At 44.4% G+C, this 14,715-nt stretch overlaps 1 protein-coding gene across 1 annotated transcript in view; it reads right to left on the bottom strand.

Moving 5' to 3' along the window:
• celf4 (CUGBP, Elav-like family member 4) overlaps positions 1-3,010 on the bottom strand; it is an 89,086-nt gene extending 86,076 nt beyond the window's left edge. The window contains exon 1 of the mRNA XM_069678654.1: positions 2,382-3,010. Coding sequence (XP_069534755.1) covers positions 2,382-2,658 — 277 coding nt within the window. The 5' untranslated portion in view covers positions 2,659-3,010. The remainder of the gene's footprint in view (positions 1-2,381) is intronic.
• Positions 3,011-14,715: the final 11,705 nt, after the last annotated feature.

Here is a 14,715-nt window from a genome sequence, read left to right as displayed (position 1 = left end):
TGATCATCTGCTATCTCCTATTCAAGCTGAGACTTTGTACTCCCACAGCCATTATCCGACATGAAGCTCTGTCACCGAGCAGGCAACATGTCAGCGCAGGTACATAAAGAGGAGACAAAAGGGGGGAAGAGGGAAAGCAAAGAACAAAGTGTGAGAGCAGAGTAAATGAGGAGGAGAGAATATGGAAGAAAAAGAATAAAGGAGGAGTTTGCTTTTGGGCAGTTTTGCAGACTTTACTTCACCGGAGCATTTCATACCTTAGAGGGTCATCATGCCCTCGGTTTGACTCTTTGTAGTCTCTGGCAGGAGTCTGAAAAACGCAAACGGCATGAAGATTGTGGAAGGGAAGAATGGTTTGTACAAAATGTACAATACGTTTCAAAGCGCCAAAATGGAACTGTTGGGTTTAAGATTTTTCAGCTGCTAGCTGCAAACAGCGAGCCTGACCTCGAGCAGTTTAAATGTTTTTGGACATAAAAAATCAGATCAATATTAAGAATAAAGACGGCTTTAAATGGCTTCCAGTTTACAAGACATAAAAACAGATACAGGGTGATTTTATCTTCTAAATATTTGTGTGTTTGATCATCACTGTCTTGTCTGTCATCCTTGATGTGATTGCCCATTTTACCTGATTCATGTCAACCTGTGTAGCCTTCAATAAAACCAGTAAGCCAGTCACTCTGCCTGTTATTGGTTGGACCTTCTGTCTTTTACTCCCAATTTTTGAATCTCCAGTCGAAACCTCAGGAAGGCGTTGGGTGTCTGTGGAGGGAACGCGGCCTTCCAGCAGCTTGCAGGGAGCCACTGAGCTGGTGAGCCGGGGAGTAGCTAGTGCCTCCAGCTAGTTAAAATATGAGCGCAGCGGGGGCTCGCTAATGAAAGCGGGGGCCCGGCCCGGGAAGCAGGGCCGTATATTGCGGTGAGGAGACAGTTCTTAGAATCAGCTGGCGAGCCGTGCCTTTAGTTCTGGGGCCACTGGTGATTAACTGTCCAACAGGGAGTCGCTACTACAGCTGGGCTATTAATAAAAGATAACCCCCCCCCCCCCCCCCCCCCCCCCCTCTCTCTCTCTCTCTTCCCTTCTCCACCTCTTTGGCTTCCCACATGCCTGCAGACCGTCTCCGCCCTCTGGAATTATTTGTGTATCATAATCATTTCCTGACACATGGCGCATGTCACACATTGTTTACACCGAGAGGAGGGGGCTCCCAAAAAGTGATAGCTCATTCTTAATGTACTGTGCTCCCCTGGGTGATGTCCTGCAGGTACAGCAGATCAATTAGTGACCTCTCATTACAGGCTGATTTGCAGAGAATGACCCTTCCCCAGGGAGCAGGAAATAGAATAAAGGGCTGTTGCACCAAATGTACATGCAGGGTCATTAAATGGCCGTGTGGCGTTGTAAAACCAAAAGTTTTGGATGATTCACAGACATCATTACTGTAACAAAGGGATCTGCTGTGTGCCTGTCAGGGTTACAAAGGAAAAGTTACAATCATAGACCTAATTAATAAACTGCACTCAGTTAGAAAGTTTTAAAATCAATTAAAACATACTTGAGTTCAATTAACATTTGTATTTTGTCATTTAATTTCATTTTCAAGAGGGGATACCTAGACTAACAGCAGGAAAGCTTAGAGCTAAAAGGCTGTACAAAAAGTACAATATACTCCAGGCCTACTCCTCCTGTATTGCACACGTGCGTACACACGTGCACGCGTAAACGCCCCCCCCCAGCACCACCCCTCCGACACACACACGCGCACACGCACACACACACGCACACACAATGAGAGAGTTACGGGCAACAGAGTGTACGCTGCTGCGGGCAATCAAACACAGCCTCCCCGCTATTGCAACGTGAAACGTGAGGTTAATGGCCTGGATTTAGCGCTGTGGTGAATGAAAGCACGTTTACAACCGCCGCCCGGACTAGATGTGTGTGTGCGTGTGTGTGTGTGTGTGTGTGTGTGTGTGTGTGTGTGAACACTCCCATCGCACACTGCCCAGATAGGAACATTGCTCCTCCTAATATCACCCTACATAAAATCCTGCCGTCGTGACTCCCGATTCGTGACACTCTCATGCTTGAATTTGTTTGCTCAATAACGTAGAAAATCGGGATGTACAGAAATGGAGAAGAAGTGACAGGTCTGGAAAAGGATATTTTTGTCTTTTCTGGGTGCTACACATGCCGACAACAACATGCATAAAGTATTTCAGGGTTCAGGGGCACAAAAATGCACAATTTGCCAACAATCGTGCAGTTTTACGCATCAAATCCTGCACGATTTAGGATCCTCACTCTCAGCTATGAGTAATAGATTTCAGGCAGACAAAAACAAGTTGTTTTCTCAGTGAATTTGGGCATCACCCACCTTTGTGCATGCCCGTGAAGCGGTCCTTCAGCACAGTGAGCTCGTAGATCTTGCCGAACTCCTCGAAGAGGGGCCGGAGGTCCTTCTCGTCCAGGTTGCGGGGGATCTGACCGATGAAGAGTTTGATGGCATCGTGGTCCTTCATGGGGATGGTGGCCGGGCAGCCCACCGGGCTGTGGCTGTGGCTTAATCCGTTCACGAGCCCGTTCGTGCTGGCGGAGACCACCCCGACACCGTGCACCGTGCCGTCCACCTGCCCGTTGGTTAAAGTTGCCATCTTCGGACCGGCCAGTGAGTTGGGATGGGTGAGACAGCAGCGAGATGGCGATGGTGGAGAATCGTTTTTACGTTGAAAAAATAAATAAAAAAGCTGGTGGAAGTCTTGGTCAAAATTTGGTTCCGAGACCAAGCCGTGCCAGAGCTGTTTCCGCTCCCGTCCTCTCAAAGCCAATATTTACAGTGATGTGAAAACACATGTAGCATTTGGCGAAGACGCATATCAAAAGCGCGCGATGCCGTTGGTCCCGGTGGAGGCTTTGATTCCTTATATTTATGTCCTACCCAATAACTCGTTCATTGATTTTATAAAAGAGACAGAGAGAAGGAGAGAAAAAGAAGAGGGAGGGAGAGAGAAGAGAGAGAGAGAGGGAGAGAGAGAGAGAGAGACCAAGAGCGTTCACTGTCTATTTACACCCACGTTCCCTCGTCCCAGCTTCTTGGCACCCTTTTATTTTTTTGCATTGAGGAGTCGGTATGGGTGTCTTCTCGGTTTAAACGGACAGGGCCGGTTCAATCTCTGCCAGAGCTGTGGGGAGGTTTGGATACATGGGCGCTGATAAAAACTCTGCATATGTCACACTCAGAGTTCTGTGCCCCCCCCTGTTTTCTTACGTGAGGACCGAGTGGTACATTCCACCGAGGGGAGAGGGTCTATAAATAGAGAAATATAGAGAATACGCTCCTTTGTGCTCCTACTCAGAGCAATGACTACACATTTACAAACTCAAGAAGGTATCTATTCGTTACTGACATGCACAATCTCCTTTTTAATTATTATAAGGTGCAGTTTTCTAAACATCAATTTACACCTGATTTCTCTCGATTCACGCAAAAATAAACACCAACTGACGGTGGAATGTGATTAAAAAGATGCCAGTCGTTTATTGGAGGTTTGATTTTGTGCTTAAACCACATTTCATGTCATTTTAAAGCCTTCCTCGGGTTGGACGGCGGCAGCAGCAGCAGCAGCAGCAGCAGAAGAGAGTCGCTGTATCCTTCCTTCGCTCCGGCACGGCGGACAGCTCCGTGGTGCTGAAATGCTCCCACAGGCGAAACCAAAAGACACTGATGAAGAGAATTCCTCTGACGGTTCCAACCGCTCACTATTACTACTATAACGTTTTTTTATAATGGTAACGCGAATCATTATTAGCGTTCTCTGCCATTTCCAAAGTCATGTGGATTAGATGGTTTGATTTCCAGAAAGGGGAAGTCTGTGAGCACCGCCGAGTGGCGTAGAGAGGGGGCACATGGAAGGGAAGAAAATCACACAGGAGTGGGACGAATTGACAAGATGCACATAAATCCACATAAAGACATGCCTGCAACTCTTTGGGTTTCTTAAGGTGAATTGCAAACAGAAAAAAAGAACATTAAATAAAAAAAACGACACAAAATATGCACAGAAAACATCTGAAAAGCCATTTTTTCTTCAAGAAGGTGGTTTGATCTTTTGTAAGGACACCCAATACTCATTAAGTTTCCTCGAAAAAATGACTCCAAACCAACCAATCAGTTTAAATCAAATTTAGAGAGGCCAGTCAGATTATCTCTGCAGCCCTTCATTTATTAAAATGTTAATATGAGTGAGGGAGTCGGGTGTTGATATTAAACACAGCTCAGAGTGGAAGGTCTGAAACAGAAAGTGACTTGGCATTCTTGATTAAATGTGTAGAGGAAAAAGGATGAAGTTGTGTGCCTTCATAGGCCCCAACATATTACATTTTCTAGCATCCTTCTCGCGGACAGAAAAATCTTTAGTATTTGACAGTGAAGTCTGTTCTGCTCCCCTTATCTGTGAGCTTACAGAGCTCTAAATAGAGTGACAGCAGGTTTGTACATTCACTGTCAGAGTGGTCTCAGTTTATAAAGACAGCAACTTCATTCGGATATAAAATTAGGTATTTAACTGGAGTCTAATTAAGACCACTGGCTGTTCTGGTTTACCCCCTTGGGATTCAGTTCATGCTGTTTATCTGTACTCCCAAAGGACAACTGCAATACAAGAGGTCATAGCAATGTGTGGATGGTTTTCCTGTTGAAATCCAGTCTGCTGAAGGCTATTTAAATGGTCAGCTAAGGAGCTGATTGAAACAGAATCAGTGACAGAGGGGTTATGATAACTTTAAAATTTGGAAAACATTAAAGTATGCTGACCTTCTACTGTTTCTCAGCCTGTGACACAAGTATCTCACAGAAAGATACAAACAAATTAATATCTTAACTAAAAATCCACAGACATTTTGAATTTTGATAACCCTCCCACACACACATGAATGTGTCTGGCCATGCTGAGTGTTTGGCTCTCGCTTGAAGTGGTTTCCAAAATGAAAGCAATATAGCTGCACCATATGACAATATGTTATATTCATATTAGACCAAAGGGTGAAGTGTCGGGTAAACAGGCCAAAAGGCATCGAATTATTCCCATATGATGAGCAAAATGAACTCCTAGTGTACTCGAGTTCTGCTTCAGTGTCTCCAGCCTGAAGGCCTCATGGTATAGCAACATCTCCGGCTCATAATGTTGACCTATTTGTTTTCATTTTTGGCTATGAGGCACACACCCCCCCCCCCTCCGCCCAGACATTAGCCAACCATTAAATAACAAAAGCGACACACTCGGCTCCTCTCTCACCTCTTTCTGCTCTTCCGCCAGCTAAATGGCCCGGTAATGTCATCCCGTTCTCACGGCATGACCGGGCCCCAGCGGGGTGGGGGTTGTGGAGGTGGTGCGGGGGACTTGGCTTTCTTTGGCATGACACTGTGCTCTGCTCTACAAGCTTTCCCCTGGGGCCACACTCCATTCACCACAGAAGCCTCGCCTGCACTCACGCCTGACTTACCTCCAGCAATATTTTTTAATACAAGGGTGAAATGGGAGGGCACAAATCATTGTAATTATGTTCAGTGGGTACTGCCGTGATGATTATGTAAGGTACGGCGCCATGATGGTTCCCTCACGGTCTGTCTCGTCACACAGTCTACCTGTGAGCCACGAGGAAATGTTTTCAGTGTCGCCCGGAGTGAAATGGCTCTGGTGACTGAGCCCATCGGACTGATGATAATAATACGCAATTAACGAGCAAGACGTGTAACAGTGTGTCTTTCGCTCCCCAACTGGTACTTATATCAATCCGTTTGGGTATGCTCAAATATGACTGTGCAGCTCTTGCAATCATTTGTGCCCAATGTGCAGGCGCACTGAGAGTAATTCAAAGAGTGATAAACAAATGTTATATTTATTCTCTTTTACGCTAAACTCTGCACATTAACCTCACAGATCTGATTGATACAATCAAATGATAATATAAATAATGATGTGGTTTCCAAAGCTACTAAGTGGAATCCAGGCTGGACCCTTTTTTGTAAGTTGTAGGTATTAAAAGACGTATTCTGACAGATATATGCCTCTGTCCATGGTGCTGAAACCAAAGCAGGGCAATGCAACCACTTGCACGCCTCTGTCCATGGTGCTGAATTTAATATAGGGCAATACCGACAAGTGTTGCTCTTTTATAGGGCAAGATGTCTACCTACATTCTCAATAACACTTAAAATAAAAAAGCTGCATGGACAAGGTGCAGACGGCCGTATGTGGACTGCTTTTCCTTAAAATATTCCTCTGAGCTCATCAAAAAGAGGTCGCTTCCTCCCCCCACCCAAATGAACCTTTGCAATCACACAGCAGAAGAGGGCCTATTTTGCCCTTGGAATATTGCTCCCCAGCTCGTCATGCCTCCAATTTTCAGTTTCAGCACTGTAAACGGTTGCAGCAAGGCAAATAAATGAAAAGGGAAATGAAATTCTGGGTAGCCAAGTTACACAAATAGATTGATAATCTGCATGGGGCACCATAAAGAGCTCTGGCGTTTTCAATATTACCTATTCTGCATAGTAATGTCTTTTCTCACCTCTCCTTCATATGGGACAGAGTTCTAAATCTCCCGTAGCCTTGGGACACCCAGGCTGTACATCACCTCCCAGTAATTTAGGGGGAAGAGCGCACAGGAATGAGGAAACGGCAGGTGCATGACTAAATGCTCAGAAAGTTTAGAGGGACGAGGAGGGCAGGAAGGTCCTCTTTAACTTGATTAGCACCAATTTGTTGGAGATTGGAAAGGATGTGCCAGAACAAAAATCTGTGCAGTCATTTAAAATGTGTGCATGCTGTTTTATAAAAGTACACAGCGTTCTTGGCAAAAGCTGTATCCTATCTGTGTGGCATGATTTTTCTGCATGTGGAATTATCATATTCATTATATGCAAAGATTATCCTCTAGTTTACACACCGTATTATTTGTTTATTAAGGCATTAATAAGGAAGGACACACAAATATGCAGAAGCCCGTACAAACAGCTGGTAATTGGGAGATTTTCCTGAGGAAAAATGTATTTTATTGGGTCATGTGTGGTATGAATGTCTTGCAGTGGAAGTTTGTTGACACTGGGATGAGAGGAAGCATATTATCTGCCCTTGGGCAAAAACAAACAAAGGCACAAATGCATTCAATAACGCATTAGAGCCATTAGAATCATTTGTAAAACATCCTTCCAGCAGATCTGAGGACTAAACATGTGTTAAAGCTTTGCTTAGCTTAACACACACACTGATCATACAGTATGAAATTATGTGCTCGATAGAATTAGCACACATGTGTAAGTCCATAAAGTATTGCCGCACACATTTAAGATGTAATTCAAGTACGCAAGGCTTCACACTCCGATGACCAGAGGCAATAAAAATTATTTTCAGCAGTCATACAAAACAAGTTTAACCAAGTTTAGTGCTGCAGTGCGAGATATGAACAGGCATACAGTCTGTTTTTCTCTGTAAGAATTGGGAAATTGTTGCACATTATTCCTGAAAATCATAATGACAAGATGCTCTGGATTTCCTTACAAGAAAACTTGTCGATTTGTGAATTGCAGAGTCTCCTGGGAATCTGATTCTGTGGAGCAGTGAGGTGTGTCTGTCTCTCGCCCCTGCGGTTATACCTGGGCCGCATTGGAAAGAAATTAGTGCTGTGACATTTGACATGGGTGGGCGTCTCTGCCTGTGCCGAGCGCCGGCTGCACGGATCAGCCGTGTTGACAGCTCCTCGCCTTGACTGAGTCGCTGCCTGGAAAACACAAGCCTCTTGACAAACACCGGCTTCCTGACAACATCACACATACGCTCGCATGTAAATACAGCTTTAGGCGGCGAGATGCTCCCTCCACACATGCTGGAACGCTCGGAAACATGACAGAGAATTAACCTAATTCTGCTGCAGCTCCTTTGTGGCTGTTAAAACCGCATTGTTGAGTCCGATTTTGTGAGTCATCTAGTCAATCATTCAAGAGGGAAGACGTCGTCAATGTCTGGCTGCTGTCTGAATCACGCAGCACCAAAATCCTATTTCCACTACAACAGATCAATTCCACAGAGGGGTCACGAGGTGAGCTGAACTCTGACCCCTGGCTTTGTTGCACACACTGATGATACTCCGAGGGCTTGACCTGGTTGTCAGGGTGATGTGACACCTCCATTCCAGATAGGCAGCCATTTTGGGGCCACAGTTTCAGACTCCTCTGTGTCATTAATTGCTCTGGGGGAGGAAAGTGGGACTCACAGGGGAGTGCGATAACACCTGGTTCTCTGGTATCCCCCTGGGCGAAAAATGTCTCGAGTAAGGATGAGGTGTAGTGGCCGTGTCATCGCATGTGTGTGGAAGTGTGTGAATGTGAGGGTGTGAACACCGTGTGTGTGTGCTCATTCGTGCGTATGTGCATATTATATTTTTAGATCGCTGTTATTCACAAGTGATGGCTGCCAGACAAGAAAAAACACATGCAAAAGCAAATAAGAGCCTGTCTGTGTTCATGTGACCCGGAAATCCCATCGGCCTTGTCAAGCTGAGGTTTGATTCACAACAGGAATGTCCTTCCACATACACACACTCACACACTGCTGAAACAATGCTTCTGTGACAGGTTTACAGATACGTTAGATGCTGAAGGCTGGTAGCACCCTGCCGATTCAAACGTCCAGAATTCCACGTAACAGGATGATAATGGATAAAATCATTTATTAAAATATTTGTGAACAAGTGTAATCCTCCCATGGGAAGCCATTAGTGGAGACTGCTGAATCCTACCACTGTATAAATAGCTGGATTATGTGTGTATTGGCCGATACATGACTCCTATCAGAGAGCGCGAAGTTAGAGTTTAACTTCTTTGCTTAAAAAAATGTACATGAATATCAAAACTCTTGTTATACTATTTCTAATCAAGAGGTAAGTTGTTATTCTGTCATTTTCAATGACTGAAATAAGAAAATAAAAAATCATCCTCTACAGCTCAATGCTGAAGAAAAGGCTTAAAGAAGCGTCATTTCATACATTGGCTTCAAACATGCACGTGCAATAGTGCGTTAGCTTGCTCGCTAAAAACTAACAAATGAGCAGTTTCACTATTAACTATTTACTTAGGCAAACAATGACAGGTAATTATAATCAACATGTACCATAGGACGACATGACAGCTCCCCAAAAGTGAAGCCAAACCCTTTCTATCGCCCCCTGCTGACTGGTTGCAGAATAGGTCATAAAGCCTGCCTCCTTCATGTTAACAGATGGGACATGAGTCAAACTATAAAATCAAAATACTCGCCACATACATTTTTCTCAAACATGGTTTCTGTCGTTTATAGTTACTTCTAATCATGCTGATTTACGTCCAAGTGAGATGTTTAGTTTTAAATATTTGATGCCGTAAAAAGTGGTCTAACGCCTGATTGACAGCTCTGTTGACAAATACAGCTTCTGCAGCGTTCTTTACCTGAATAGTAGAGCACAGAGTAGAGGAGGAGGGGAGAGGAGATGTAGCTAACTCTAAAACAGTCAATAAACTTTCCATTCTGCTGCAGACGTGAGGGATCTTTGACGTTTTTCCGGTAAGTTAAATGTGTGTTTTGGTTAGCGGAAGGGGTGGGATGTCAACACCGTGGCTCCACCAGCCGATCTGCACAGGCTCCGGCTCCAAATTTGCAAGATGGCAGCGCTCGCTCTGGGGGTAATTTGGCTTCAATTTTTGTACAATGAGAGGCGGTGGAGATGCATCATCCATTTTTATATGCAGCCAGTGTGCAGCACTCACTACAAACTAACTCAAGCAGAGCTTAGTCTCCTGCAATAAAAGATTTCAGTACAGAGTTCAAACTTGCATGGTGTCTGACTTCTGTGCAGGAAACTGACAGCTTTAGGCAGGTCTCTAGGAATTCTAATACATAACTTAAGTAGCTAATGTATGTAGCTGCCGTAGCCAGTAATGTATACACACGTTCACAGTTACATGGGAATGTAAGATGTTAATTTCCATCTAAAATATGCCCTTATTCCTGTTTACAGCTTCATTATAAGGTGTAAGAAACAACTTATTACATGTTAGTTTATTCTTTAAAGGAGAAGTTCAGTATTTTTAAACCTGGGCCCTATTTGTACAAAGTTGGTGTCAAAATGACTCATAGGAACAAAAACTTTTGGAATTGGTCCAATAGATAGCCTCCGCCGTAGCCGCGATACGGCCGCAATGGCTGCAACATAATCCAGGGGCAATTGTGTCCGATCAATAAACGTGCTTGTTTTTGCCGGTGTCGGACAACATTACAGAAATCATCCCTACAAAGATCGTCCTTTTTTTAAGCAGCAAGACCTTTTTAGCTGACCAGAAACAGAAGTCTCGCTCAAGGAGAAGTCTCGCTGGTGGTGAGATGTTACCTGAACAGCATGGTGGAAGCGTGAGTTAGAGTTGGAGAGAGGATTTGTTTATGAGGACTGCCAGCAGGAATATATTTCAAAAAGCCACAGCTGAATATTAATATGATTTCGATGATGAAGATGAGGCATGTGAAGTCGATGGCCAGGGGTGTCCAGGGATGATACCTCGGACATTACACAACGCTGTGTAACCACGTCGGAGGATTTCGGGCTGTGGCGCAGACTTTCTTTCTTCTGCCCCACTTTTTTTCAAGCACTTTTAGTGGAGGCACTTTGATCGGGCCCAATTGCCCCTGGATTATGTTGCAGCCATTACGGCCATATCATGGCTACGTTGGAGGACATCTACTTTTTGTACAATTAGGCCCCAGGTTTAGAAATACCGAACTTCTCCTTTAAAGATGCTATAATAAGAAGGACTTCAGGTTATTATTAAGATTCCCATCACATTGAACCACATTTGGTTGTAATTATTATACATATTTACTTGATTAAAACATTTCTGAACAAAAGCTTTTCACTATCTGTAATGAGCGTTCTCAGTAGTTTTCATCATTAGCGGCGGGGACGCATTTTAGCATGGATTAAACTGCTGATCAACCAGTGCATACCGACAACGTGAGTTTCTTTGGCCTCACTGTGAGCAGGTACACCAGGTGCCATTCTGAAAGTAGGTGCTCAAGGAGAGTCTTCTGCCCAATGAACTCTGGGAACTGTAGTTTTAAACTGCACATGGAGCAGTCATCCAGTCAAACAGGACAGTAATCTTTGGGTTTATTACTGTAAAGTGTTCTTTATTATGGATCCAGTCACGTCTAATATGCACAATATGTTCCATTTAAAACCATAATGCTTTCCTGAACCTCTTCAGCGGTAACTCACTCCATAGAGCGCCTTCAGCATGTGTTGTGTGATAAAGAGCAGCTGAGAGTGAACCTCTGAATATCAATGAACCTCAAGTTCTGGCAACTCTACAGCCCCGTATATTACTTGATGATGGCAGAAAAATGTCTTTTAATTGTTTTTCTCTTCGCTCTCTTCTCACAGAAGGCGGTGAGACTTTGCTTTGGCTGAAGTTCTCCACAATACCGTCCCAGTAAGCAGTCTAATTATAGCTGCTAAGGGGGTGTGATAGCGAATATTGACGGTGCAGTTAAATCCCTGGCACGGAGAAGAGCCTGTGATTGCATTATAATAATTTGGCATTGGGTGAGACAAAAGAGGCCGCACAGAAATACGTTTGAAGTCTTAGACAGGAAAACGACAACAAAAGAAATAACGGTGTAATTGAGGTGAGTTCTTGCAGAGTGTGCTGCGCGCGTGTGTGTGTGTCTTTCCGGAGGCCCTTGTGGTTCGCTCCTGAGTGATGTGCAGAGTCTTATCGGCTCGGGAGAGGAAGTGTGTGTTACATTTTTTGTCTGATAATGACAGATGAATGGAGACAGACGGACAAAAGGATGGCAGAATGATGGAAGGGATTGCTGGATAAACAGGCAGGTGGAGCGATAGATAGATAGATCAGTTTTTACTGTACTGTGGTGGAGTTTGAATGCGCCTACTGGTGTGTTGTTCACGGTGTAGGAGACATTGTCGGTGTGCAGCCTCTGTGAGTAGCGAGTAACACCGAGCCCGGATGAGCACATTTGAGGTGATTGTTCGAACTCACAAACACACGCACGCACGTACATGAGAGCACACTCACTGTGCGATGTACGCATCCTTAAATTCAATTAGCATAAAAAATGCTTTTTGATGAGATAGATAGCGCTCATACTGCCCGTCTTCCTCTCTCCCTGTTTCCTGTCTTCTTCTCCAGGAAATAGACGGACGGAGTAAATACCAAAACACCAATCGCCCCCCGTCTGACCCCTAATTTGTGTCTAGCAGGCCTCTCTGAACTTCAGCACCTTTCCCACTGTGTTCAGACTATTCTTTACTCACCGAGTGGACTCAGTGGGACAAATTAAACAGTATTTGTGCAAAAAAAAAAGAGGAAGCATACCAAGTGTAGAAATCCATCAGCCAACAAGACTTGAACAAGGCCGTAGCATCTGCCCCGGGCTCCTGGCAGACACAAACATGAAGGGGCTTCCTGGCTACAGCTTTGCTCAGGTAGGGAAAGGTCATTAATAATGAATACTAAATCAGCATCTGAAAAAGGTTACCGTTTTCAAACGCCGCACTCTCTTCCTTGTACCTCTCCCGTAGCATTTATTATAGCCTTTTCACTTCCCTTTCACTGTCACCTCTTTTGTCAGTGGAAATATGAGCTATGGTTCTGCTCCGGTCCTGTAGGGGGGCAGGAAGGGAGATGAGAGGGGGAAAATGGTAGCATAGTGTGATTCATTCATACACGGATCAAGTGTGATGGCTCGGGGAGTGGTGCTGGGTTATTTGGTTTTCTAGGGGCCCTGTGACATTGTGCGAGGTTTTTCATGAAATGTAATGCAGTCCGTTACCCGTGGAAAGGTGTGTATGTATGAAGCTGCAATGGAGGAATTTCATAATGGAGCTGAGAAAGGGAAAGAGAAGGCTGCTCCTAAATATCTTAGTCAGGAGGTGGATGTACATTATACAGTTTGTGTCTGCTTTTGATAGAGAAAATATGACTCATTCTTCAGCTGGCAGGGCTTCACAAACTTGGACCACATAGAGAAATTCCAATGCGCGCACACACATATGCACATATTCATTACACTGCACACAGACGCGGATTCAGCACCCACATTGTGCAGCCGGATAAAGGGAGCGGGAGAGAAGTAAGCAGTGTTACAAATAGACTTTCAGAAAGGCTTTTGAGCAGAAGGAAGGAGAGCCTTGAAGAGTGTGAGCCTTCAAAAAGGCAGACGGCAGCACACCAGCACGCTCCCTCCTCCTCTTGTCTTCCTGCTTGTACTCGCTGCGGCGAGAACATAATATAAACCATGACACATTTTTGCCAGTGTTCATAAACGCGCCGCCTAATCTTCAAACACGTCACCCAGTTTTCAGTCAAAGTGCTGCTCTCCCGCTCGCAGCGTCCCATGATCCTCGTGGAGGACTCCTGGAGGACACTGTGGTGTCATGCTGTGAGGCTGCGGCCACATATGTGTGCACCACATGGCTCCCCTGAGGGAAACGTCTGATTGGATATGGGTGCTGGAGCTTGTCGCCTATCTGTGAACTCTCCCTTAATCTGGATATAGTAAGCCCACAGGGAAAGACACATCACAAGGGCTAGGTTCACTATCTTTCCTCCCAACTCACTCAAGCAGACGACAAGAAAAATGTATTAACAGTGCTATGTTATAAACCAAAGCACTTATACACCAACTATACACAGTGAAATTACAGTTCTGAGTGTTGTGCATGAACAGAGTTTGATCAGCCCTGTCGGGGCAGCTTAGAGAGTAAAGAGCTAAAACAATGTTTAAAAAATGTTTTGTTTCCTAAATCACACCCTGTATTTATTGGTAGTGTACTCTTTGATGTTTATGTATGTTTACATATAAGAAGCACATGGCATTTTGTTTTTTTGGTGTAAAAAAGAACATTGTAGTGTGACAAACGTTATATATTCTTTATACATGCCCTTTATTACAAACATAGACCTCATTACTGAAGTGTTGAATCATTAGTAGCTAGGTTAGTTAACTGGGGTGATGTTTCCAAGGCAACGTCATCCTACACAAATGTCCATACACCATCTGGAAAAAATAGGTCCTCACATCACTGTTAGAAAAACGCAAAAATCTAAACACTTAAAGGGGGGATACTATGCTAATTTCAAGCTTCATATTTCACTCTGTGATACCTGTGGAGTAGCTTAGCATAATTTACAATTTAATAAAATAATCATTTTTGTCACACTGGTGCTCTGTGCAGGCCCTCACACAGCCTCTGCCTGAAACGACTCCGTCAGCTCTGTCTCTTTAAGAAACCCCGCCCCTACAAGCCTGCTTTCTTCTGATTGGCCAGCTCTCCGAAGCCTGCTGAGCAGAGCTCGAAGTGTTTGAGGCACACCTCTTACCCAGTGGTTGTGTTACAGTGTTGTCGGCAAAGAGTAAAGTTCACTTTTTCGATTTGAGATGAATGTCTGCTGCGTTTGTCCTTTGGAAAAGTAAACACTGATGTCTTTGATTCACAGCCAAAGAAACACTTTCTCCAACACATTCTTAACCAACTTGACGAGCGGAGCCATTGAGCAGAGTGGCATGGCCTTGAACTGTGACAGGGGCAGGAAGTTCTGCTGTGTCTCAGGCAGATGCCCAAATATAGAGTTCCTCCTCTTTGTGACATCACAAAGTGAAGGA

This window comes from Semicossyphus pulcher, unplaced genomic scaffold (genome assembly GCF_022749685.1).
Source record: "Semicossyphus pulcher isolate SPU_LCO1_2020_fin unplaced genomic scaffold, fSemPul1.0.p SCAF_3, whole genome shotgun sequence".
Lineage (NCBI taxonomy): Eukaryota > Metazoa > Chordata > Actinopteri > Labriformes > Labridae > Semicossyphus > Semicossyphus pulcher.
Note: the sequence above shows the minus strand (reverse complement) of the source record. Positions and strands in the feature narration are given on the sequence as shown.